Genomic DNA, 27,784 nt, shown 5'->3' on the forward strand with positions numbered 1-27,784 from the left:
ATGTGACCAGTTGAGACAAGACCTTGGATAGAAAATGATATTGTCTGAGAACATAAAGGAAGTCATTTGTGAATACCATGGTACAAAGCACATGGCTTAAAGAATCCCACACCTGCTTGGCACCAACACAGGACCATATAGTGGCAGCAGACACTTGAGAACTTTACATGGTAAAAACCCTGGGATGCTAAGAAGAGCATCCAAGAAGAAAATTACAAAATAACCTGTAAGAAAATGTCTTTGTCATTCTTGTTTTTTACCCAAGTGGGTGGATGAGGTAGCTTCTATCTATAAGGATCACCAAAGTCACCTTGGACAGATCATATCCACTGTTCTATCTTTTAATATAATTGATGTATTTGTGTTTACTCTGTCTATTGACTAGGAACTACTTGATGATAGGAACTCCTTTTGACATAGTGTTGAATCCTCTATCACAGCTAGAACTTAAAACCTCACATATATATCTCCTTCAGGTTGTATATCCCTTGGTATTATGAGGAAAGAGCTGTGAGGCAGTGTAGGAAGCCCTCAGGGTGTCACTCCCTCAGTTTGGCTCTAGAGAGAGAAGGCATAAGATACTCAGGTATGGCTCTAGCCTTAGGTTCATCACCATGGCCCTATGGAAAAAGAAGTTCCCATCCACCTTATCAAGGCCCTGAGAGCCACAGCAAAGAACAACTAATTTTTCCATACTGATATTTCTGTTGTTTCCTTTGTGATTCCCTGTTCTCTATTCCATGTACCTTCCAAGATGTGTTACTGAATAGTGGGTTATAACCTATCAATAGATCAAGAAAATTTAGTGGATGATGAAAACATATCTTGAAAATGAAAGAGAATCAGACAGAAGAGGACAGGAGAGAATATTATAAAGAATACCCAAATGTATCTCTGATAAAGATACACTGTTTGGCTTCATGCATTTCCTGGGCTGAGATGTAAAATGTACTTCTCACTGCAGATAGGTTGTGGACAAAAATTCTGCAACCTGCTGTTCTAAGACAAATAAATAAAAGTCTGTGGTGCATCCTGAGAACAGGCTGCAAACTAAATGGATTTCTTCCTTTATATGAAATAGTATCTCATATAAAATGGCTTTGATAGTGAGATCAGTAGACAATAGGGAGACTTGGACTTTTGTTTGTTTTTTGTTTTTCCAACAAAGGAGTAGCCACTGTGGTTGAAGATTCACTCTGGGGATTTTATGTGTGGTAGACAGAATAGAGGAGAAGTCCTGAATTGAGGAAAGTAGGTAGGAGGTCTATGACTATAATTAAAATCAAGCATAATAATGTAGTGACATAGGGTTGAGGGGAGATACAGGACAAAGTGATATGGTGATGGCAAAAATGACAACGATGATGATGATAATGGTGATGCATAAGTTTTATGGAGAGTATATAGGATGTCAGGAAGTGATTTAAGCTCATTATGGTTATTATTTCATTTAAATCTCACATCAACCCTATGAGACCATCAATGAAAGCTGGAAACTGAGCATGAAGTGAAGCAGTAAGGAAGTGTTGAGGTTGTTTTAAAATCATTACTGGAGACACTGGGGACAGTGGGAGAAAGGTGATTGATGCTCTTTAGAGATATAGGGAAGAGTGAGAGAAGGAGCTTAATTTAAAAGCTTATTAATAGATAATATGCCTGCATGCATCCATTCACATCTCAAAGATTTGCTGAGAGCCACTGGTGTATTAGGCAGTACAGCTGGTGTTCCAGATCAAAGACCAATAAGATGTAGCCCTACCCCAATCACCATCCTTTGTGTGAAGATCACAGAAAAAGTGATTGTGGACACACAGAAGGTACAATCAGCTCCACAGTTCACACAATAGAGACCTTTATTGAGGGCCTCTAAGCACAGGGGTTTCATTATTCCGTGATCATCCCTATTTGGTGGTGTTTGCTTCCCATTGGCATTTCTACCTACAGTGGATTTTGTGGCTTCTGCACCAGGTTTCAACCTTATTTTCACTTACACAAAAGGCTTTGGCAGACAGTTCTAGCACATCACCTCTTCAACTGGGCATTGCCGAAAAGAATAACAGAAACAGGACAGTTACATTTTTCTGTTGAGGGTTGTTATATAAACACTCAATCTCAATTTCCTAGCCCACCAGGTTACTTTTATTTTCTAAATCAACACTTAAATCACAAACTGAAGACAGCTGCAGTGTTGGTCGAGCATGAATATAATTTTCCTTATTTCATTGATTTGTGTACTTGGATTTGACATTCCCTAAAGGATAATGGTGAGGGATCACTTTATAAGAAAGTCATATAATTGAGCAATTTTGAGGCATTGGGGTACTCTTTTATGATACTATTGTCCATATTTTCTTAAACCATCAGCTATTCCTCATTCCATGATACTATTTTCAAAATGCATAAACAAAGCCTTTCTCAATTGTGATACCAGAAATGAACTGATACAAGAAAAAAAAAAAAAACAACTCTAAATAAAACACAAATATGCATTTCTCTCTTATAGAACCATTCCACTGTAAATATTTGTTTACAATATAATAAGGTTAAGCCATATTGCCTAACATGCTATAGTGATTGTGGCAGGAATAAGTTACTACTTTCTTTCATTTTACCTTAGATCAGGCATCAGCAAATTTTTTCTGTAAAGGGACAGAGAGTAAACTTCTGAGACAATGTCACAACTACTCAACTCTGACATTGAGTGAAAACAGGCATAGATGATATGTAAATGAACGAGCGTGGTTGTGTTTCAGTAAGACTTTATTTACAAAAACAGATGGTAAGCTGGGTTTGGCTGTGGTTCAGTTGCTAATCCCTGATTTTGACCATTTGTATTAAAATGTTACCAAAATAATATTAATTGGACCTAATATACTACTTGGTATATAAAAAGTGCTTTTCTGATGTGTTTTGAATAAGTGAGAAGTTTGTGTAGACCACTAGGTTTTGCTTAATTTCTTGACTATTTTTTACATTTGTTTCCTGGCTCTGTGTCTAAGAGTTGGCCATTTACAAACTAGATAGTCTGATCCAAGAGCCTATGCCAAGAGTAGTCATTTGAATAATCAGATAGTCCATGCTTGCCTCCATGGAGTAATCTTGGGCTTGCAGGGAAAATCATTGGTTCCTGATTTCAACCACTAAAGATTTCTCCAGATTCTCAAAAGCATTTTCAAAAGTCTCTTTTTGAACCATGTTAAGTTTAGAAGGGGTAACAAATTAAGCTCATTAGCTATTTTATCTTATTAGTTATTCAGTGTGTACATCTCCAGGCTAAATGGATATAGAGAAGGGAGGAGCCACAAGATGCAAGAAGCCTGGGTCCCTGAATAACAGCCTGGAAGAGAGTTTGCCCTTCTCACCCCATTGCCAACCTGCATTAGATAGTGCTTCAGTAAGAAAAATACTTTTATAGTGTTAAGGCACTGAGTGGTTAGCCTAACCCAATAAATACAAGTATGTATCTGTGAGATGCCTTCTTAGAATTATTGGGTCATTTAACATTTAGAAAAATGCAAGAACCCAAAAGCAAATGCAATAAAAACAAAGATAAATAGCTGGGACTTAATTAAACCAAAGAGCTTTTGCACAGCAAAAGGAAAAGTCAGTAGAATAAACAGACAACCCACAGAGTGGAAGAAAATCTTCACAATCTATACATTTGACAAAGTACTAATATCCAGAATCTACAACAAACTCAAATGAATTAGCAAGAAAAAAACCAAACAATCCCATCAAAAAGTGGGCTAAGGACATGAATAGACAATTCTCAAAAGAAGATATACAAATGGACAACAAACATATAAAAAATGCTCAACATCACTAATGATCAGGGAAATGCAAATCAAAACAACAATGTGATACCACCTTACTCCTGCAAGAATGACCATAATCAAAAAATCAAAAAATAATAGCTGTTGGTGTGGATGTGGTGAACAGGGAACACTTCTACACTGCTGGTGGGAATGTAAACTAGTAAAGCTGCTATGGAAAACAGTGTGGAGAGTCCTTAAAGAACTAAAAGTAGAACTTCCATTTGACCCAGCGATCTCACTACTGGGCATCTACCCAGAGGAAAAGAAGTCATTGTATGGAAAAGATACTTGCACACACGTTTATAGTCGCACAATTTGCAATTGCAAAAATGTGGAACCAACCCAAATGCCCATCAATCAATGAGTGGATAAAGAAACTCTCTCTCTCTCTCTCTCTCTATATATATATATATATATATGTATGTATATATATAATGGAATACTACTCAGCCATAAAAAGGAATGAATTAATGGCATTAACAACGACCTGGATGGGATTGGAGACTACTACTCTAAGTGAAGTAACTCAGGAATGGAATGGAAAACCACACTTTTTTTTTTTTTTTTTTTTTTTTTTTTTTTTTTTTGAGGCAGAGTCTCGCTCAGTCCCCCAGGCTGGAGTGCAGTGGCGCGATCTCGGCTCACTGCAAGCTCCGCCTCCCGGGTTCACACCATTCTCCTGCCTCAGCCTCCCAAGTAGCTGGGACTACAGGCGCCCGCCGCCACCGCCACGCCTGGCTAACTTTTTGCATTTTTAGTAGAGACGGGGTTTCACCGTGTTAGCCAGGATGGTCTCGATCTCCTGACCTCGTGATCCACCCGCCTCGTCTCCCAAAGTGCTGGGATTACAGGCGTGAGCCACCGTGCCCGGCCGAAAACCACACATTTTATGTTCTCACTAGTAGGTGGGAGCTAAACTATGAGGATGCAAAGGCATAAGAATGACGCAATAAACTTCGGGGACTCAGGGGGAAAGGGTGGGAAGGAGGTGAGGGATAAAAAACTATAAATTGTGTTCAGTGTATACTGCTTGGGTGATGGATGCACCAAAATCTCACAAATCACCACTAAAGAACTTACTCGTGTAACCAAATACCACCTTTTCCTAAAAAAACCATGGAAATAATAAATACATAAATACAATTTAGATAAATGTTGCCAAATTGCCTTGCACCTTGTTGCAACAATTTATACCTCTACCAACAGTGTATGAGAGTGTTTGTTTCCCCATAAAGTGTATCATCCAACTTTTGGAGCCATGCCATTCTGAGAGAAAAAAAATCTCCTTGGTTTTTAGCTTGCATTTATTTAATGAATGTGATGGTGAGCATCTTTTCAAATCTATTTATACCACTTGTATTTTTCTGTGAGCCACCTGTAATTTTGTCTATATTTTAGATTTTCTTTTTATATTAATTTGTAATTCAGTTTTATGTAGTAGAGAAGTAAGCCTTTAGTTTGTCAAATGTGCTATAAAGTTTATTTATTTGCTTATCTGTCAGAGATGATTCTGTTTTTTCAAATGTAGTGAAACTTGTTCCTCTCTTTATGTTTTCTGGGTAGGCCTTCCCTAGTGTAAAAAAATATATATCCACCTATGTTTTCTTCTGGTACATCATTTATAGTTTCATTTTTTAATCTTCAAATCTTTCTTCCATATCAATTTATTATTTTCTTAATGATGATTGTCTCACTATCTCAAATACAATAACAACCTATCTTTTTCCCTTTACAAAAAATACCTTATTTATCATGTAATAAATTTTCATATATATTTTGGTTCATTTTTAATTCTTCAGTTTTGTGACACATTTGAATAAATGGACAGGGTTAATCTCCATTTTGTCTCTTTATCAGATTTCCCCTGACTACCTTCACTTAATTATTTTACCAGATGTTTAGATTAATTTAGTAAAATTATCAAAAAGAAAAATTCTGTTGGTACTTTATTTTGTAATCACATTCAGCTTATAGATAATTAATGACATAATTGTCATCTTTATATTATCGTATTTCTTCCGAATTTCCTTTGTTATCCAGTTTAGGCTCTGTGTTGTGGGATTAGAATCATTCCCTTGGATACTGTATTAGCATCCTAGTGCTGTTATAACTAATGACCAGAGACTTAGTGTCTTAAACAACTGAAATTTATCATCTTATAGTTCTGGAGGCCAGAAGTCTGAAATGGGTCTTGCTGGGCTAAGATTAAGGTGTCAGCAGAGCTTTGTTCCTTTCTGGAGGCCCCTTGGGAAGAATTTGTCCCTTTGACTTTTCTAGCTTTTAGAGGCCATCTGCATTCCTTGGCTTATGGCCCCTTTCTCCATCTTTGAAGCTGGCACATTGCATCTCTCTGACCATACTTCCATAGTCACATCTCTCCCTGATTACAGTTGGGAGAGTTTCTGCACTTTAAAGTACCCATGTGATTAGTTTGAGCCCGCCTAGACAATCCAGGATAATCTCCTCATCTCAAGGACCTTAACTCATCACATTCGCAAAGTTTCTTTTGGCCTGTGAGGTGTCGTCTTCACAAGTTCCAGGGATGAGGATGTGGCCATCTTTGGGGGTCCATTATTTTGCCTACTACAGATATATTCTCAACTGCCATGTCTCTCTTTACCTTCATTGAATTGAACTAGAAAAATCCTAACTCAAAAGAGGATATTTGGATTAACTAAGGCTGGGGAATTAAAAGTCCAAAATGATGTATTTAGCTTAACAGTGTTTAGCTACCAGGATGTTTATTTTTCATTTAAAATTCCCAGTTACTAACCTCAAATGGACCTTTTGGCCTGTCCTGCAATCCTGTGACATTGCTGGCTCGTTAGCTGCCCTGTCTTCCACTCCTCTCCTCTCTCCTCAAACCTCCAGGACCTCTTCTCCATCCTCACTCCTAGTGGATTAAATTGCTTCCTATTTTGTTGGATGCTGAGAAGCAATCTGGAGTAAAATCCCACGTGCACTCCCACCATCTTCTAACTCACTTGCATCAGTGTCCATATAACTAATGTCCATCTATCATTATAGTGTAAAAGAAGGTCAAACCCTCCACTTGTACTCTGGATCCCACCCCTGTGGTCCACTCTAGGAAATCACCCAGTAATTTCCCAACTTCCCCATCCTCATTTCTTTCCTCTCCATGGTAAATTCTGGCAGCTGATGATTATGTTATAATAGCATTCATTTGAACCCTGGAAGCACCAGACTCACAGGAGAGGGTTCTGCAAATAGATAACCACAAATAAATCCCTGTGATCATCCTAATGTGACAGAGAACAGAAACGTGAGCTTGACTATGTGTCCATTTTCATTGTATCATGATTTTCATTATAGCCTATTAGGCTTGACATCATTTCTTTAGGCGTTAGGTCCTGGCTACAGTATTTATCTTCCTGTGAAAGTTATTCACACAGTGAATCTGATCCTGTTTAGAACCTCCATTAGAAGATTTGCATGGGGACCAAGTGGCCAAATTTAGACCAAAGCTACTGTCATAGAGCTTGCCACCAGCCACACATTCCAAGGATCTCAGTAAATATTTGATGTCTATATTCATATACCCAATTCAGTAGCTTCAGAAACCCTCAGGTGATGTCTGTTTCTTTCACCAGCCACACAATTTCCTTCTCATCTATAAGTGAGAAAATTATTTGTAAATCATTAGTTCCTATTTTGATAGAAAATATGAAAATGACTGCTGTGGCCTAGGAATATCTTCAAACATTTCGATAGCACAAATCTTTCCCTGGATGTGCGGATAACCACACAGCCTCAGAAATAATCAATGGAGACAAAGCTTCTAGTAGACAAGTTTTATAAAACTGTTTTTGGTAAAGGTTATTTGTTTAGTGGACTCTCTAAAAAGCAGGAACAAAGAGAAAAATCAACTGGATTTAAAAACAAAGCCACAGAGAACATCTGTTCCCTGATATCTTATCTGATGTGCATTCAATCCAAGTTTCAAAAAATTTTCAAAGTCATCATTCCCTTCACTACAAATTAAGTTTGCTAACAATATTGCCATTTTTTTTCCCCTGAGGAATGAAAAGAATGTCTGTGCTCATTAAAGGGAGACAAAACTCTTGGCCTGGGCCCCGCATGGGTCACTTTGTGAGTTAAGTTGGAGGGAGAACAGGCCTCATCTCCACCCTACAACCAAACCAATACCAGGTAAGGCAGGAGGGCCTTTCTTAAGGAGAAGAGCGACATGGCCTGACAGTCACTAGTATTCATTTTTCACAATTGCCTAAGTGATTTTCTTCTTATTTGAGCTGAGGGTCTCTATGTGTGAGATTAGCATGAAAAAATAAAACAGGGTGGGGATTTCCTCTTGGAAAGAACATGCTGTGGTTGTGGTAGTGAACGAAGTGTGACAAGAAAGCCAAAGGTGCAAGGCATATGCCAGTAAAATATGCATGTCTTGTCAGCCCATTGGCCTTGCCTATCTCTCTCTCCTGAACTCTGTCATGACCTCCAATGGAGTCTCAGGTTCCTGCTTCAAGAAAAAACATGGCCCTAAGACTCACTATCCAAAGAAAAACTCTGTCAGCATTTTTGTGCTACTCTTTCTGGTCAAAGAACTGAGCCTCCTACTGCAGAGGCAAGTTGCCCAAGTTCACATATGTGAGGAGTGACAGGATGAGTTCACAAGTCCTAGTCTTTATACCTCCAAGCCAGCATTCTTTCTGTTAGCCACAGCTGAGCCAAGAGACCTCCACCACTGGCACTGTGGGTGACAGAATGTGAACATATGTGTGTACAGCAAGGTAGGTCAACTTCAGCACATGGGGCCTGATAATTTTTGTTGCAGGGGGCTGTCCTATTTATTATAGGGTGTTGGGCAGCATCCTCAGGCTTTTCCCACTAGATGCTAGGAGCATCCATCCCCTAAGCTGCGACAACCAAAAATATATCCAGACATTGCCAGATGTCCCCAGGGCATGGGGGGCAAAATCAATCCTGCTTGAGAACCACATATTTGTGTGTATATGTGTATACGTATATATGCACATATGTTGTGTGTGTGTATATACATATATATGAACTATTTATGAATAAATGTTCATGAAGCATCCCCTCAACCTCCTCCAAAAGAAAACAAAGTATAAGAGAAGTTTTGCAGATACCAAAATCCTCTGTGGAAATATTCTAGCTTCTAGAAGCTTCCTATCCCTCTTCTGCTGTCCTTTAAGTTTCGGGCACACTGCCCAATGTTGTTCTTCATGGCAGATTTACTCTATGTGTATAATATCATAGTTTTTCATTCTGTATCAAAGTAGCTGTCTGCTACATACTAATACAAATTAAAAAGGGCCTTTATAGGCCAGGCGCAGTGGCTCATGCCTGTAATCCCAACACAGCACTTTGGGAGGCTGAGGCAGGTGGATCACAAGGTCAAGGGATTGAAACTATCCTGGCCAACATGAGTGAAAGCCCATCTCTACTAAAAATACAAAAATTAGCTGGGCGTGGTGGTGTGCACCCCTGTAATTCCAGCTACTCGGGAGGCTGAGGTAGGAGAATCACTTGAACCCAGGAGGTGGAGGTTGCAGTGAGCCGAGGTCGTGCCACTGCACTCCAGCCTGGCAACAGAGTGAGACTCCATTCCCCCCCTCAAAAAAGTGCCTTTATAGACAATAGTAAACATACAGAGACAAAGTTTTATGGATTCAAGGAATTCAAGTACATGTGTCTCATCTTTAGTGGAATCAGGATCTGTTTAAAAAACAAACATCAGCCAATCAGGTGTGCACTGGCTCCAGTGCAACATAGAACACACCAGCTGAAAAACTGGCTAAAAAGGAGTTAACTTCGGTAAAATCCCTGATTCCAAGTTGGCATAGGGTCAAATGACAAGTTTAACGGAGTGTTACGGCATTCTTTTCAAATGAGTTATTTTAAAACCAGACTGAGGTATTCACAGCTTTTCTTCTGACCCTTTAAGATGACCTTTCTGAAAATTATTTTTAATTGGTTGTTCTGAATCCATATAGACTGTTGATATACATACAGCTTTCCTTTGTAATGCTCCAAATTGACCTTCCCTTTAAATAAACATATTAGCTGACATGCAAATTGTCCCTCTTGAACATGTCCTTCAAATGGACACTAATGCCAGCCAACAACCAAGAAGCTGTAGTTTCCTTCCTGTGTGAATATTAGGTGTGAGAAGAGTTCACAGCTCATGGCTTTGGCAGAGCCAATATTTGACTTGCAGTGTTCCCTGGCAGAAAGGCAGACGAGGCCTTACCTTTGGGAATGGTGATCTGGCAGCTCAGGTCACAGTCCTGTTGCAACTGATAAAAAGCCACTTCCTGCAGCCGGGCCCTCTCCAGCTCTGAGAGACTCTGGATGGGGACTGACCTCAGCCGTACACTGCGGCCTGACATGCTGTTCCAGGTGAAATCACCCTGTAGGCCAAAGAAAAAAAAAAATCAAGAGTTACAGAGTTCACCTACCTCTCACAAATCTCATCCTCTCTTAGTAATAAAGTCAAGCAAACCACCTTTGTGTTCCAAAATTGGGTCTCAATTCCCAAAGTCAAATCGTCTTTTATTTCACTGTGGATTTTCTCAGTTAATTGCAAATGTCAAAATCTCAAGTATCTGCTGGGTCACATGATCTCATCTTATTATGCATATAGGCCTAAGGAAAATATGTAGAAAGATACTGTGAGGGTCCTACTTCTTCCTTTTTATGGGAACACATGGGAACTTTTAACTTTTGTGAAATACTGTGCTGCTGCTAATTGCCATCATGCACATCAGATATAGGGGGATGAGTGTGTATTGAGAGCCTGCCGTGTGCCAGTGACTGCACCAAGGGCATTTTTAAAAATTGGCAAATAAAAATGGTACATATTCATGTGGCACATGGTATTTCTATACATATGGTTATTAGATATGTATTTCTAATAATTAGTAACTAATCTCAAACATTTATTATTTCTTTGGTTGCTAACATTCAATATCCTCCTTCTAGCTATTTGAGATTATGTATTGCTGTTAACTATTGTCAAGGGCTTTTTAGTTAATCCCTCCAACAACCTTATGAAGTGGTTAACATTTTTTTACCTATCTCATATAAAATTTAATAATATAATCTAGTATATGACAATATATTATAATAGATAGTAAAGTTTATACTTATGGTATATTACATGAATAGTACAGTGACATATAGTATCTATACATATAGTAATATAATATAGATGATGAAACTGAGGCTTGAGGAGGTTAAGTAATTCTCCCCAAATCATAAAACTTACAAGATTTGGAATGAGGACTCAAGCTAAGAATGTAGGGCTTTAAACTCTATGCTAATATTGTAACCATTGAGGTTCTATTTATATACTCTCATGAGTTATTTTGAACACAATAAGCTTAGAGATATGATCAATAGGAAGATGTTTAGTATTTATAGAGACATTTGATGCTAAAATACTCCACATCAAAAAGTCAAAGATTCCCACAATCTTAAAAGTGTACTCATGTGTACACATGCACACCCTTGCAGCCTACTGAGGGTGAATGGCTCCACCCTCAGTGCAGACAGTGGGAAAGTCATGCCCAAAGAAAAAGTACTTTACAATCCTCCGAAGCCCAGTGTCTCCTTACTAAAGACTTCCTGTGAATCTCATATATAAGTCATGCTGCAACAGATTTGAAGAGGCAGCTGCTGTTGCTCAATGATCAAGAAAAGAAAAGTTCTATTGGGGAAGGAGAGGTGCTGGCCCACGCAGGGACTCATTGCAATAAATGGAACACTTACAGAATCCCATAAGACTTCACCATCTTAAAGAAGTCACTCGCCTGGGCGCGGTGGCTCATGCCTGTAATCCCAGCACTTTGGGAGGCTGAGGTGGGTGGATCACTTGAGGTCAGGAGTTTGAGACCAGCCTGGCCAACATGACAAAATCCAGTCTCTACTAAAAATACAAAATTAACCGGGCATGGTGGTGCATGCCTGTAGTCCCAGCTACTTGGGAGGCCGAGGCAGGAGAATTGCTTCAACCTGGGAGGCAGAGGTTGCAGTGAGCCAAGACTGCACCACTGCATTCCAGCCTGGGCAACAAGAGCAAAACTCTGTCTTAAAAAAAAAAAAAAAAAAAAAAAAAAAAAAAAAAAAAAGAAGTCACTCACCTTAAAGAAGGGAGACAGAAAGACTGGTCCCAGCAACAAAGTGCCATAGCACTCTGTTTCACACTGGTAGCAAATTCCTGCCTAGTGTATTTATTCCAAAAGTCAATGGCACTATGTTAATTCCTTGATATTTTCCATTTATCTGGGATTTCATTCATTCATTTAATATATGAGTACATTATACTCTGGTAGGGGCAGCAAATGAACGGTGTAAGTAAAAGGAATGGTGTGTTAAATAATGATAACTGTTAGGGAGAAGAAAAAGGCAAAGCGGAAGTAAAAGAAAGGAATTTGCAGTTTTAGAGACAGCAGTCAGGAAAGACATCACTGAGAAGGTAAAATTTGAGCAAGTGCTAAAAGAAGTTATGGCTTTTAGCTTCTTTGCCTTGACATGTATGAATTACATCCAGTGGATAATGATGAAGACTAGCAGGAACCCAGGAGGAGCTCAGGGAGGGTGATGCAGGAGGGCATGTGGGGAGAGGAGTGAGTGAGCAAATCTAGTCAAAGTGAGGAGGCTGCAGTCACATTCAGCGAACAGAAGAAAATTCTTCTGGGGCTAGTGTATTTTGAATTTTTTCTTTCTTTTTTCTTTTTTTTTTCTTTTGGTATAACCAGTCTAAGAATAAATAGGACATGTAGATATTACGGTTGGGGACTCAGGCCTTGGGTGTAACCCTCACTCACACTCTAAGCTTAGAGTACAAGGAACACTATTGGGGAATTTTTTTTATTATTATTTTCTCCCAGATAGAAAGTCCCCAGATGAGTTTATAAATTTTAGATACGAAGCTTAGGTACCTAAGGGAGCTGACTGCTATTTGAAGTGTCAAAGCAGAATTACATACCAATTCTTTAAAAGCGTTTAAAGATGTGACCTCCAATGGGCTTAATTATCTGTAGTAGGGGTTTGACAATCTTTTTCTGTAAAGATTACATAGAAAATATATCAGGCTTTTTGAGCCATGTGATCTCTGTTACAACTACTCAACTCTCGCTTGGTGGCATGAAAGCAGCCACATATAATTTATAAATTAGTGAGTGTGGCCATATTCCAATAAAACTTTATTTACAAAAACAGCAGGCTGGTTTTGGCTGGCGGGCTAGAGTTTCCCAGCCTGTGAACTATAGCTTATGACTGAAATCAACTAATTCCTAGAAGGGACATTTTGTTCTTATTTACTAAGTCCTCCTGGTTAATTAATTCAAACAATATTTAATAAGCACAGATGAGATGCTAAGCTCTGTGGTAGGCTTGGGACTATTAAGATGACAACACAATCCTTGTCCTCAGAGTTAACCTTCAGGTAGGAAGAACACAAGCAATCCATAAAACACAGAGACTGTGATACTAGAAATAAGTACTAAATGCAATGAATGCCTAGGAGAGAAGGCTTTGTTATCTATCTGGAGGATCAAGGAAAGCTTTATAGAGAAGGTAGTGTTTCAACGGAGGCTTGAAAGTTGAGTAAGAGGGAGCAGGGTTCGCCCAGTAGCAATGCAACTTTAGCAGCAGGTGCCAAGGCAAATGAGTTTGAGAAAACAGGCTTGTTCAGGGAATTACAAGGCCGGAAGGAGGAAAATGGCAAGAGGTGAAGCCAAGCAGAAGTCAGGGCCAGATTCTGTAGGGCTGTCTCTGTTGGCAATGCAAACTAGATTAGATTTTCCTCCATAGGTGATGGCTAGTCATTCAGGAACTTTGAGCTAGAGAGGAACATGAGAAGATTTGAATTATAGGGAAGATGACTGGAAACAAGTTTCCTAAGGAATTAAAGGGGAGAGCAAGTCAAAGATGTGGGGATGAGAAAAGACTCTGTGCTAAGTAGGATGCTGATTCCAATTTGAACAGACACGGGAGACACTTAGAACCACATAGATGCTGGAGAATAAACTGGATGCAGTGAGGGGAAGAGAAGGAGTAATCTAGCATGACTCTTGAGTTTCTAGTTTCAGCAACTGGGCAGATAGTAACACTAATCACCAAGATGGGGAATGGCAGAGGGAATTAGGTTTGCAGGGGGAGAAGGAAGATCACCCAGTTTTGGACATGGTGAAAATGGTGTTTTCTTTTGAAAAAATAGAATTAAAACATTACTAAGTCTGGCAAAACAGAACCTGGCCAATTTATATTTTTCTTGAGCCTTGATTTTCTTCTCTCAATTAAAACGGTTCCAACACAATCAAATAATATATGTTTTTTTCAAACTGTTTACAAATGACTACACTTAGCATAATAAAAAGTGAAGTGCGATGCTTCAAGTTTACTTTAGTTCATTATATATTGCAGCCCATGGTTCTTAACTTCTTGGATTTTTAAACTTCTTTGGTATATTTTATTATGGCAGACCCAGTTGACCAAGACAATCTCCGTATTTTTTGTTTCCTTATTTTTACTTTTTAAATTTCTGTGGTTCATAGTAGGTTTATATATTTATGGGGTACATGATTTCAAATTTGTTTAGATTTTATAAATGTAGATGAAACTGAAATTCACCCAATGTCTCTGGATAGACTAAAGACCTTGGCAGTTGTAAAAATATCTTTCTATTCTAGGGTACTATGTGACAGCATTAATAAAGGGCAGCAATATGACAAAACGATATAGGATAATGGTCCTTGGTGGGGTAATGTTGCCCCCAGTGAGCATTTAGCAATGTCTGGAGACATTTTTGGTTGTTATAACTGGGGCAGCGTTTGATAGTGGCAGCTAGAAGACAGAGGCTAGGGATGCTGCTAAGCACCTTGTAATGCACAGGACTACTGCCCAAAATCAAGAACTATCTGGATCAAAATGTCTATAGTGCAGAGGTTGAGAAACCTTGGTTTAGCATAAATAAGTCTGCTGTTAAGCCCAAATTACATAGAATCTCCATAAAATGATGGTGCTGGGAAATATTAACAATTATTTATATATTTTATCATAAAAATATGCACTATATATTCATATATATATCATGCATTACTATGTGTATTTTATATGTATTTTTCTACATATTGTACACATAAACAAAATCATAGGGCTTATTTTAAGCTAGTTTTAAGAAGCACAAATGCTACAAACCTAATTAAAAGAAGCAAACCAAAAAAAGTTTGAAAACAATAGAGTCTTGATTAACTGGAGAACAACCCACCAAAAGTGTTAACTAAAGAGATTTCCTTCCCACCAGAAGTATATGTCTCTATGTTTAGAAAAAAAGAAGCAAAAGACAAACTAAAACCCAAGCAATACAATATCTATGCTTTATTCAGAAAGTCATTCTTTTGAGCTAAGTTGCATTTTTACAAACAGACTTGATTTTCCCATGAAATAAAATTGATTGAAATAATTTTGGTTTTGTTCTACACCACATTGTTTTCTTACATCCTTGGGGCTAGTCTCTAATTGCAGCATCTCTTTAATCTCATCCAACTGTAAACTCCCCAAGGCCAAACAAGGGGTGAGGCAGGGCTGTTCAAAATGTGGTTTGTGGACCCAAGGCATCAGAAACACCTGGGCAGATGATCATTGTTAAACATGTAGGCTCCTTCGGCTGTAAGGTAGATTTAGAGAATTAGAGTCACAAGGAATAGGTCCCAAGCACCTCCATTATAAAGCAGCATCCCCAGATGAGTCTTACTTTTTGCATAATAAAGGTTGAGTCTCACTGGTATGGTGGTGAAGACTTGGATTCAAATAGAAGGCAGCTCTTTGGTAAGATTCAGAAAATCTCTGATCATCGGTTTTCTCATTAATAAGATGGAGAAAAAACAAGACGTAACGCTCAGTTTGTAGGGATAATATCAGACAATACAAATGAATTTCTTGTGGAAGGCTTATAATCTCCCACAAGACCTGAATAAATGGAAATTTAAGTTATAATTAATATTAATCATCACCACTCTAAATTTGCATCCCCATCTGATGTGGTTAGGATGTTTGTCCCCTCCAAATCTCATGTTGAAATATAATCACTAATGTTGGAGGTGGGGCCTGGTGGGAGGCGTTTGGGTCATGAGGGTGGATCCCTCAGGAATGTCTTGGTGCTGTCCTTGCAATAGTGAATTCTTGCTCCGAGTTCATGTGAGATATGGTTGTTTAAAAGAGCATGGCACTTCTTCCCTCTCTCTCTTGCTTCTGCTCTTACCATGTGACAGGCTGCCTCCCTGTTGCCTTCCATCCTGAGTAAAAGTTACCTGAGGCCATTACTAGAAGCTGAGCAGATGACACCACCATGCTTCCTGTACAGCCTGCAAAACTGTGAACCAATTAAACCTCTTTTCCTTTCTTTATAAATTACCCAGTCTCAGGTATTTTTATGGTGATACAAGAAGGACCTAGCACAGCATCTTAACTTGGAAGTTTTAGAGACACCAAAAACTCTTAAGAAATGTGTGCTGAATTACACAGCAAGTTTTACAAGGTGATAAGAGGTAGAGAAGGAGGTAGCGCAGGGTGAGGGGAATAGGAGTGCTGCATGAGCTACCAGGAAAGCCTTACAGAGAACATGATTTTTGCACCAACCCTTAAGGAGGTGAGGGAATGAGCCAGGCGGGTTTCGGAAGCCCAGTAGCCCAGGCAGAGACTGGTTGACATAGGTATAGCATAGCATGGTGGCTAAAAGCAAGGGGTGGCAAGCTGGGCTGCCTGAGTTTGAGTCCCAGTTTTGCCACTTATTGGCCAGCCATGTGGCTTTTTAGCAAGCTACTTACACTCCCCATGCCCCACTTTCCTCATCTATGAAACGGGGATGATGATAGGGATTTTGCTGATACAAGCTGACTAGCCCGGGAGCCAAGGACTGCCTACTTATTGTTTTCATAAATCAAGTTTTATTGATTTATGAAAACTACAGCCACACTCATTCATTGTTATTGTCTATGGCAGCCTACAGGCCACAATTGCAGAGTTGAGTTGTTGCAACAGAGAATGCACAGTCCACGAAGCTGCCCTTCCGCAAAGGGCCATTAACCATCTGGCCCTTTATGGAAAAAGTTTGCTGACCCCTGGACTGGACTAAAAGTAAAGGCACATCTGTCATTAGGATCTGCCTTTTGCCATCACCATTTTCCTCCTCTCCTAAGATTTTGTCTCTGAGAAACATCCCAGAGAGCCTGTAAAAAAAAAAAAAAAAAAAATCACACAACGTAACAATGATTTAGCATATTTAAAAATATGCAAATGCTAGCATGAAATAGAAGTGGTTATCTGCAAATGACCTGTTCACCTGGGTTACTGATAAACTAAAGAAGTAGAAATGAACATTGTCAAACCCAGGGCTGGGCTAACACCATCTAAAAAAACAAATGTCACTTACATCTTGTTTCCAGTGGAAAGAACATTTCCAATGGTTAGCATAGAGGGGACATACTGGAAATCCTCAAGGGCAAAAACGTCAGAGCAAAAGGTCAATTTCATTTCTGTGTAGTCCCAGTTGAATTGTGGACTTTTCTAATTGGCCATCAATTTAATTCTTAGTTCTAAGCTCTCTTGAGTCTTGGATGGGAGGAAGGTAAGACAGCCTGCACAAATCTCAGGGTTGCAGAAAGTGGAAACACTGGCATGAATTAGAAACTTCTCAATGACAGGGCCAGCAGCTAATGGTTCTACTTGTCTTTCTCTAATTAAATTTAGTTCACTGAAATTAGAACGACCTCCAGAGATAGCTTAGACCTTGAAGATGCTGCTCACATTTATATATGGTCCACTCTCTGCTAGTTACTGTTCTAAGCCTTTTATTTATATTATCTCATTTAATTCTTACAACAACCTAAGGACTATGTTACCATCATTATTCCCATATTTCAGATGAAGAAACTGAGGCACAGAACTTAAGCAACTTGCCAAGAGCACACACCAATTAAGTGGCAGAGTTAGGATTTGAAGCCAGGCTTTAGGTTCTGGAATTTAGACTCATAACCACTATATGTATTTCATAACATTTCATGATAAATCAATTCAAACCTCTAACTTTACAAATGAGCAAAGCAGCTGCAGTGGCATAATGGGATCTGGGACATCAGGGTCATGTTCCCCTCTTTCCACCACCAAGCCCTTTCATTATGAGACATACCCTTATAATAATGAAAGCCAGACACTGTTTAAAAATTCAGAGGCTTAAAGTTTCCTCTTTTGTAAAAGACAGTACAAGCACATCAGATTTATTATTAGCCTTATATAATATCCAAACTGTTCCCCCAAACCCATATTTATCACAGCCACAGCAACTAAAATGTTGCACCCATATTCAAGAAGTTAAGAGGGAAAGAAAACCACCCTTTCAGACTTCAAAATAGCCTGTGCCAGAATCTTTTACAGAAATCAGCCCAATTATGCTGTTCTGTTAATCACAACACAATCCTTTCTGCTTGAGTTTGCTCATTTCAAGCTGCCACAACATCATTAATCTAAAAATAAGGTTCTCATAAATCCATATCGACACAGTTTTTAGCTGTCACACATCTCAGACACTGATCAATCCAGTTTTCTTCCTAAATCACAAGATGGATGTGAAAGAATCACAAAATTTTATTACAATTGTTTTCTGAAAAAGAAGTGTAAATGTAGATATTTATATTGCTTACCCATAAATTATAATCAGCTGCGTCTTTGCTGTCCTCCCTAATCTAACTGAACTAAGCTTGGAGTAGGAAGTTGAGTCTGTTTTTAAAAAATTATTTTTTTGGTAAAAAATGCATCCTGAAATGGCAGATCATATCGAATGTCTGAGAAATGGCCTAGCTGGCATAGCTGTGACTCCCACGATACCTTTTGTTGCCAAAGACCTCCGCTACTGTGAATCTTGGGACCAAAAATATGCAGTCTTTTCATCGGATCATTGAGAAGTTCCTGTCCTTTCAGAACGAAGACAGGCTGTGTCCCTGAGTAAGTGCACAAATGAGTGAGTGCGTTTTGTATGTGTGTGCGTGTGTGTGTGTGTGTGTGTGTGTGTGTGTGTGTGAGAGAGAGAGAGAGAGAGAGAGAGTTGGGGAGGAGGAAAAAGGGGAGGGAAGGGACAAAAAGAATGAGAGAAATTGAAACTGGATTTCCTGTTTCTTATTTTAATAAGACCATTTTGAAGAAATATACTCGAGTTAGAAAAGGATTGCTCTAAAAAAATCCTCTTTTCCACAGGGATCTACAAATGGTAATTGAATTGTAACTGTGCAAACTGTCCTTATTAGGAATCAACCAAAGAATGTTGGAAGCCACTAGTGAAACCCCTGAGAGCAAGATAAAGCACATAGGATGCATTCTTTGTTTAGGACAAATTCTCAGTTCTTAAATTATGTTTTAAAACTACTGACTCCATTTTTCTAACACTAGCCACACACATTAAAAAGAAAAAGTTTTCATTCTCTTTTACACCGAAGCATAACACATGCTCTGTATTTTATCCTCTTTGTGGGACAGCAGTCCTTGAGAAGTTATTCATTTCCTGAACCGAGGGTGTGGAGGTCAGAGTGAATATGCCCACATGGCCATATCTAAGAGGGTTCAGCTTAGGGTGGGGGTTGGGGGTGGCATCCATGAAGAGCACAGGGAAAAGGGAAGATTAATTCCAATCGTGAATTACCTTGATCTCCATGTATTCCACATGGCACTGAACCAAATACAACTCGAAAAGACATATTTGTTTCCCAGTCAATAGGAAGTTATAGTTCTCTCATGGGTCTCAAGTGAATTCCAACAAAAGAATCATTGTGATTATAATGGACAAACCAGGAAATGATTTCATGGAAGATCTTACTGATTCAAAATTAAGGACTTGGTATGCTTTTACCAGGATTCTGTGAAGCTAATCATGTAAGCCACACATAGCCTCTGCTGCTGCTGCTGCTGCGGAAGGAATTTTAAAGCAGTAAAATATTCCAGGTGGTTTTATTTACTAGAATGATTAAACTTAAACAGAGATTCAGAGTAAAATCTACCTGTTATTGCACATACCTCTACCACCACTACCCCAAAAACTCTGAGGTTGAAAATACACATTATTCCAGTAGACAGTCAATATGGCTCATACTGGATACTCATCAATGGAAGTTACATCCTCATTTAAAGATATCTAATATCTTAATATATTATTTCACATGAAATTAATATATAATTCATTTTTTATTATTAGGCAAATGAGCCTTTAGTTTATGAATAGATGACAGCAACATGTAGTTCTGACTGAGCACTTACTAAGTGTCAGGCATTGTTTTAGGCATTTTATGGGTACTGACTTATCTAACCCTCAAAATAATTCTTAGCAGTAGGTTACATTATTATGCTCATATTACAGATGAGGAAACAGAAGCTCAGAGGAGTTAAGTAACTTGCCCAAAGATTCACAGCTCATAAGTAATGCGGTTGTCATCCCAACCACTATGAGCTTACAAATTAACTGGAAGACAAAGCCACAGTTCAGAGTCAGTGCTAATAGGAGCCATGTTATAAGTATCTAATAAGGAAGGGACAGTGATGAAATAAGAATAATTATCTAAGACTAGAGTGGTCTGTTAAATCAATTATTTGATGGAGACATACACTGTCAGGTCAATAAATGTTTCATAAGAAGGTGACTAAGTGAATAATCTCAGATAATCTCGAGAGACAACATCTTGTGAAATTCCTAGTCTGTTTTAAGAGTGGAAGCAAGGTAGGCCTTGAGAGGAAATGCAGAAATAATGGAGAAGGTGTGAATATTTGTTATTCTTTGGAAAATGCATTCAAATCAGGAAAACAAAACATAAAGATAAGGAATCCTTTTTAAGATTTAAATAAAAACTCTTTAAGTAAAACCAGTAAGAGACCAAATAGCCACCGAAAGAGCCTTGGAAATAAATATCAGGAAGCAATTAAAAGGTTCAATCTGTGGAAGAGTTTTGCTAATCACAAAAATAGCTGAGAGCACAATAGTCATTTTTTCCCATTTAACCCTCCATAGCTAAGCATACCAAGAAACAATTTACAGCCTCAGAATCTATGCCATTAAGCATTAATTCTACCTTCTTCTTGGCTCTTATTCTGGATTATTTCTGTTTATATCACTGGTGATATTTTGCACATTTAAGGCAAAAATATCATAGAATCACTGTCAAACTTTTTGAGTGAACACATTTCTGATTATAGCACTCTTTTGCCTAAAACCCTTTGATGTATCCTCATTAGCTCCAGGACAAAGTCCAAATTCCTTAGCCTGATATTCATTGCTGTGTGCGTTTACTTAGATGGAATAAAATCAAATAGCCACTACATAATAGTGAATAATAACAGTAGAAGTTTACCGAGCATGTATTAGGTGCTAAGCACTTTATGTGTGCCATGCATTCACTGCCTCTAACAATTTCATTTTATAGAGGAAGTGATGGAGGCACAGAAATGGATGGCACACAGAGAGGAAAACACTGACTGTTCATGAAGGCCATAGCCCCCTTTTCATGGACATTCAGCTAGTGTACATTTCCCAGCCTCTCTTGCAGTTAATAGTGGTCATATGACTGGAGTCTAGCTAATGGAATGTCAGAGGAAGTAACAAGCTTCATTTCTAGCCCCAGTCCATACAAACCTGGAGACAGCATCCAGGCAACCTGCATAGCCATGTGTGGTAGTCCCAGGAGTGGATCATATTTTTCAGTGTTCTTTGCCTAGTGTAGTCCCCTGCCCTTCAAGCCTGCCTGGCTCTATGATTTACTTTAACCAACTGGATGTGGCAGAAGGGGATGCCAAGCCCATTCTGGGCCTGAGACATAAGAAGGCATGGAAACTTCTGCTTTTGCATTCATAGGACCCTTGAGCCCCCATGTCATAGGTGTAGCCACTATGTTGAAAAGACCATGTGGAGAGGTGACATAGCTAGTGTGAAAGGTTTAGTTGCCCCAATGTCTCAACCTAAATCCAGCCCACCCTACCTCCAGCTGAATGAAAGGAAGCAGCAGCCCAGGTTCAGAATCATTGCTTGGAGCACAGCTGTCCCACCAATTGTGGCCAATCTAACAGTATGAATGACAAATAGACTTATGTTGTGAGATTTGGGGATGTATCTGATGTAGCAGCTGACCTCACTTTCCTGAACTTCCCATATGAATACAGATAATAAATCTAAGCAGCCTGATCTGGAGCCCTTGCGCTTGAAACTCCTCCTATACTTCCCACTGAATGACATCACGACTCATTTCTTCCCTTCCTACATTTTCACTTGGAAAGAGAGTGGTTGATCAACTGGATGGTAAAGTAAAAATTGCTCTTTATACATTGTTTTGCTGAGCATGTAGAAAGTCTTTAATGTAAGACAAATATATTTCTAATGACATCCTTCAGATTTTCAATAATATATAGCCAATGGTTAGAAATAATCATTTATCTGTCAGAATCATGACTGAATCTAATGGCACAGTGAAATTTCATTTAGATTACATTCATTACTGATAAACCTTCCATTGGTCCTGGTAACCTTTTTTGAGTGTGTAGCATAGAGTTCACATGTAAGGTCTTAATATTTTTTTAAGACTGTATATAAAAATGCAAATTGTGAGGGACATTTTAGTTCATCTGCTGCCTTACAGTGCTCAGTGAAAAATGTGGTGCCATCAGTTTAACCATCAGACTCTATACTTGTATTGCTCAGAACTTCCAGGGGCTAGGTGATAAGCCAAAGTATATTATCTCATTGCTGCCATTTGCGCTTCCTTAACTGTGGCTGTCCATCCTTTTCCCATTCCTAGCACCCTGACCTTCATCTAATTGCTAGCGTCCTTCTGATGCTACTGTGACCTATTTGCATGGAGAGAATGTTTTGGATCCTTCAGATCTAAACTCTACCATCAAAGCAAATCTAGCAACTGGTAAGCTATTTAAGACCATGAATCTGAAACAGTCAAAACCACAATAAAGAATAACTAAAATTTACTGAGTGCTTATTGTCTCCATGAATACTCGCTGTCCTCTAGGAAGCAGGTACTAGAATTATCCCCATTTTGCAGACAAGAAAATTGAAACAAAGGGAGCGTAAAGAGCTTGCTAGAAGTCACACAACTGGGAAGTAAGGAGTTGGCACTCAAACCCAGGCAGTCTGTTTTCAAATGCAATAATTTTAACTTATAGGCAATATCACAGCATGCCAGCAACATTTTCTTTATTCACTCCCTTGGAAGACCTACATACAAAGTAAGTATGACACAGAGCATCCAACAGAGACTGGAAGGCCTCTCTGCAACTGGGAGAATTCTGGTAAAAACATGGAGGACAGCTCAGGGCTCAAAGCCCTGTGGAATTGAGACACAGAAATATGCAGAAATAGACACAGGGCACCAGGATGAAACAGAGAAAAGAAAGCCAACAGATGGGGCAATGACCTCCAGGAGTAAGGAGAGGGACAGGTATTTCATTTAAAGAAAAAGGAACAGCCATGTTAGAAAACCTCCTGGATGCCACATCCTTTACAAGTAGAACTAGCCACTCTCAGTTTTGGGTAGGGGTGTAACACCATGAAAGAGGTGTTTTAGGAAAGATGAATGAGGCCGAATGGTGCAGAACTGATAGGAAGGGGATAAAGAGAGGAAGCAAACATTGAGTCTACAATGTAACTGGTAAAGGGAGGCCCCACGTGTGGAATGAACTGGTAAGAAGTGAGTCTAGGCAGCAATAAAACAAGATGACGCTAGGAATTCTTTCTTTATCAGATTTCCTCTCTTTTTCCAATAAATATGAATCCCCAGAAAATTAAGCCCAAGATTATAGCTGGAGAAATACCTTTGAGTACAGAGTGTGAAATTTGCATCTCATTTTAGGTGCCCAGGAGGGTTGACCTAGAGAAAAGCATTTTATCTTGATTCTCATGGAGAAATCTGGATATCGCTTGTTCTAGCACACTGCAGAGAATGGTACGTATTTTGTAGCTGCTCTTTCTACTCATGTAGTGAGGAACACTGAGTTACAAGGTTGGATGCTTCAGATTTCTTGCAATAAGAAGGAAACTCAGATAAGAGGGCACTCATTATAGGTGAGATGTCATGTGAACTCTTTATAGGGCAGGTTATTTATTCTGTTATGGGTATATGCACTGCTCATTAAACATGGAATGGATTTCAGAGCAAGATTACCTAAAAGATACAGGGATGCTGAAGTACTGTCACCTCAAACTGAAGAACCCAATCCCAAGTCAGATATTTACAAATCAGCAGGATATAAAACAAGCCTTAAGGATAGACGAATATCATATTTAGGAGTTTGAAAACTCTTAGGTCAAACAAGCTAGGCAAAATAAAAAATGCCAAAGTGAATTCCTTTCCACTTTCTCATTTCAATGCTATATTTGGTGACATTGTGTTTCATCAATTGCACTTTGGCACTTTGCAAAAGTCTCTTCTCAGTGGGGTTCTTCTCTAATGAGAAAGGAAAATAATTTCCTCAAAATTGCATGAGACTTCATAAACATATTAAGTTAATAAATTAATTTTGGATATCATCAAATATATAGAATCAGTTGCTCCTAATCTGTTGCCTAAAATGTGAGCTGTGGACAATGAGCCTCTCAGTTTTCCTATAAGATATTTATCTTATTAAACTCTTTTAATAAGTAATTCAAAATCAGCACGAACTGTTGTACCACTTCATTCTAAGTGGGGCAAAGCAAGTTATGCATTTTTAGTTGCAGTCTGGTAGTTAACTCATCTAAACCTTGTAGAGTAAATGAGCAAGCAAGCTGCTTTAAATAAAAATATATGCAGCTACATTTCTAGGCTGCAGAAAAAGTCTAGCATTAATGATATTTTCAGAATCATCTTCCAAAGCAAAATTACCTCAGACATAAGTGGTGGTACATTTTAGAATAAATATATTCTCTAAGGATCAACAGTTCTCTAAGCTCATTGCACATTAGAATTACTTGCTGTAGTTTTCAAAAATTTGTACGACCATGTCCCTCTCCCCAAGAACAGCACAGTCCAATAGCATTTTCTATAATAATGGACATTTTTGTTAACAGTACTAACTGCTAAGGTGGCCACTAGCCACCCGTGGCTAATGAGCACTAGAGATATGGCCAGAGAAACTGAATATTGAATTGGTGATTGTATTTAATGTTAATTGATTCAAATTTAAATTACCACAGGTGGATAGTGGCTACTGTATTGGACAGCACAGGTATAGATCAAGTTAATTAGACTATCTGGGGTTGGGGCTCAGGCAATGATATATTTATAAAGCTTTCCCCAAAATTCTAAGGTGCAGTCCAGGTTGAGAACCATTGCAATGACCAGGGCTTAATGAAACTATCAGGGAAGACAAATTCCTTGAACTTTTTCTAGGATCCATAACTTTTCTACAAATTCCACTAAGAATTTGTCATGTACCTTTGCTTCCCTCCCTCCTGCCTCCACTCCTCACTTCTTGTACCCTTCCACATACTCATGTGATGACTAAACTCTCCATATGTTCCTTTATTGACTGATTCTGCCAGATTTCTCCCACACCAAGAGCATAATGTGCCCTCATCTCAAAGCTCAGATTCTCTTTTTTCCTTTCTCTTCCACTAGCAGTGGAAAGAAAACTTAACAATGCTACCAATTAAGAAATTAAGTCTCCAAGCACATACATCCATAATTTAAAATTGTTTTTGACGTGCACAGGCTTGATTCAGATGTCACTTTCCACAAGCTCTGCCATAGATGTGATGGGGAATATTTTAAACAGTAGCACAGTTAAGCAGCTTTCATCTTAGCTGTTCATTTTGCCACTGTTTCGTTCAAATGGGATGCAGTGTTATAGCACAGTGGTTACAGGGAGGACTCTCCTTCAGGCTGCCTGTGTTTGAATTCAAGTTCAGCATATAACTAGCCATGTGAGTATCCAACCCTTTCAAGCCTCAATTACCTGCTCTGTAAAGTGAGATAAAATAGTCCTGTAGGGAGGAGACAGCTATGCATCTAACACTTAAGATAAATGAACGTGTCACATGCACTCCTAGACCCAGGTTTTGACTGCTTTCCCCCTACACCCCTCCCCACACCTCACCATGTTTTTGGTAAATAAAGCAAATAGCAGGGCCAACTTTTGAAGGAGAAAGTCATGAAATCCCTAAAAGCACATTCCAAGTATTTGATAAATTAATATAGCAATATAAAGACCATTTTGAAAACAGTTACCAAAAAATCAATTACATGGTAATCTGATTTTTTTAAAATATTGAACATTTTTATTTTAATGAGTCTTCATTTTTCTTTACTTCCATGCCACCAGTTAATAATAATAGGATGGACAAGAAAAGGCATGCTATAAACATAGCTACATTTTATTTCATTTGTTAAAAAAAAAAAAGGCAGGCTCAGAATTCCAGAATTCAGTGATATGAACATAAAGAACATGATGTCCAATGTTCAAGTACATAATCACTTTGTTGACCTTTTGGTAATTTTAACTGTTGTACCCTAACAACATGTTCCCATGTCATTTTCACTCATGGGCATTACTGGTTCGTGCATGTTCACATTTTCTACACTGAGTTTTGCTGCTTCTTTCTTGTTAAGTATCCATTTATGGGTAGATTTTTTTTTAATGTAAGAAACTACAAAATTACAACCCATTAGCAACATAAAAATTTGTAGTCACCACAACTATTAATTAGTGGTGCACAGTAAGGATTATTCATCAGTGACTCACAGCATAGATAAAATAAGCTGAGAGCTATGTCCTGGATCTAAATCCAAAAGATTTAGATATGTGGGGAATGACTAACATCTCTTGTGCATATAATGTGTACCCATTATTATTCCAGTCCCTTATTGTGTACTCATGGTTTTAATCATTAAACAATCTGAAAATGTGAGGTTTATTAATATGCCCATTTTATAGATGAAGAAATCAAAGCACAGGGCAGTCAAGTAACTTGTCCAAGGAAACATATTAAAAGTGGCATGGCTGAAATTCAAACTCAGGGACCTTAGTCCTGAGTTTGTGGTCTTAACCACTATCCTATGCTACTTTTCTGCACCTTGCTCTCCTATTCAAGAAAATTCATCAAAATAACTGTATGAGGTGGTTCTAGGCTCACCTCTAATTCTCTCTCATATAGTTTTCTTAGAAAGATTCTAAAGTTTGTAACTTAATTATTATAGGTAATAAATTACTTCTAACACATTGACTGAGGCATGCATGCCTTGATCTTGAGGTGGCAACTGTTGACTTAAAGCAGGGTCAGCAAAGGACAGCCTGAGGCCTATTGTTGTAATCAAATTTCATTGGAAAACAACCACACCCACTATTTACCTATTGTCTGTGGCTGCTTTTCCGATACAACAGCAAAGTTGAGTAGTTGCAACAGAGACAGTATGATCCACAACACCTAAAATGTTTCCTATCTAATTCTTTACAGAAAAAGTTTGCTGACCCCAGATCTGGACCCACTGAAAACAAATCACCAGACATATGACATAGGGGACAACAATGTTCACAGTTCATGGTGGAGCATTTCACTATTTCAAACAGCAAAGGAACTACATGTTTTTTTCTGTTTCTTTTTTAAATTAATTTTAATTTTAAGTTCCAGGGTACATATGCAGGATGTGCAGGTTTGTTACATAGGTAAACATGTGCCATGGTGGTTTGCTGCACCTATCAACCCATCACCTAGGTATTAAGTCCAGCATGTATTAGCTATTTATCCTGATGCTCTCCCTCCCTCAACCCCACCACCTGATAGGCCCCAGTGTGTGTTGTTCCCCTTCCTGTGTCCAGGAACCACATGTTTTTAAAACTATCATTGTGACATCTCTGTATGTATGAGCAGATGGGTCCACAGAGATCACTCAATATCTTATTTTCTTTTATGCACATAATGAGAAAAAGCTCAGGGAAAAAAAGTGAAATCA

The 27,784-nt window shown here is 38.6% G+C and overlaps 1 protein-coding gene across 2 annotated transcripts in view; it reads right to left on the minus strand.

The window, feature by feature from the left end:
- The window catches only part of ARHGAP6 (Rho GTPase activating protein 6), a 532,527-nt gene that overhangs the window by 114,933 nt on the left and 389,810 nt on the right, over positions 1–27,784 (minus strand). Inside the window, exons 1-2 of one of the 2 annotated variants that reach the window (XM_025372328.1) lie at positions 18,518–18,852; positions 10,066–10,225 (exon numbers count right to left, since the gene is read on the minus strand). In XM_025372328.1, coding sequence (XP_025228113.1) covers positions 10,066–10,204 — 139 coding nt within the window. In that variant the 5' untranslated portion in view covers positions 10,205–10,225; positions 18,518–18,852. Of the gene's footprint in view, positions 1–10,065; positions 10,226–18,517; positions 18,853–27,784 lie in introns of those variants that run through there. The other variant, XM_025372327.1, reaches the window with a different exon arrangement.

This window comes from Theropithecus gelada, chromosome X, assembly GCF_003255815.1.
Source record: "Theropithecus gelada isolate Dixy chromosome X, Tgel_1.0, whole genome shotgun sequence".
In the NCBI taxonomy this organism is placed as follows: Eukaryota; Metazoa; Chordata; class Mammalia; order Primates; family Cercopithecidae; genus Theropithecus; species Theropithecus gelada.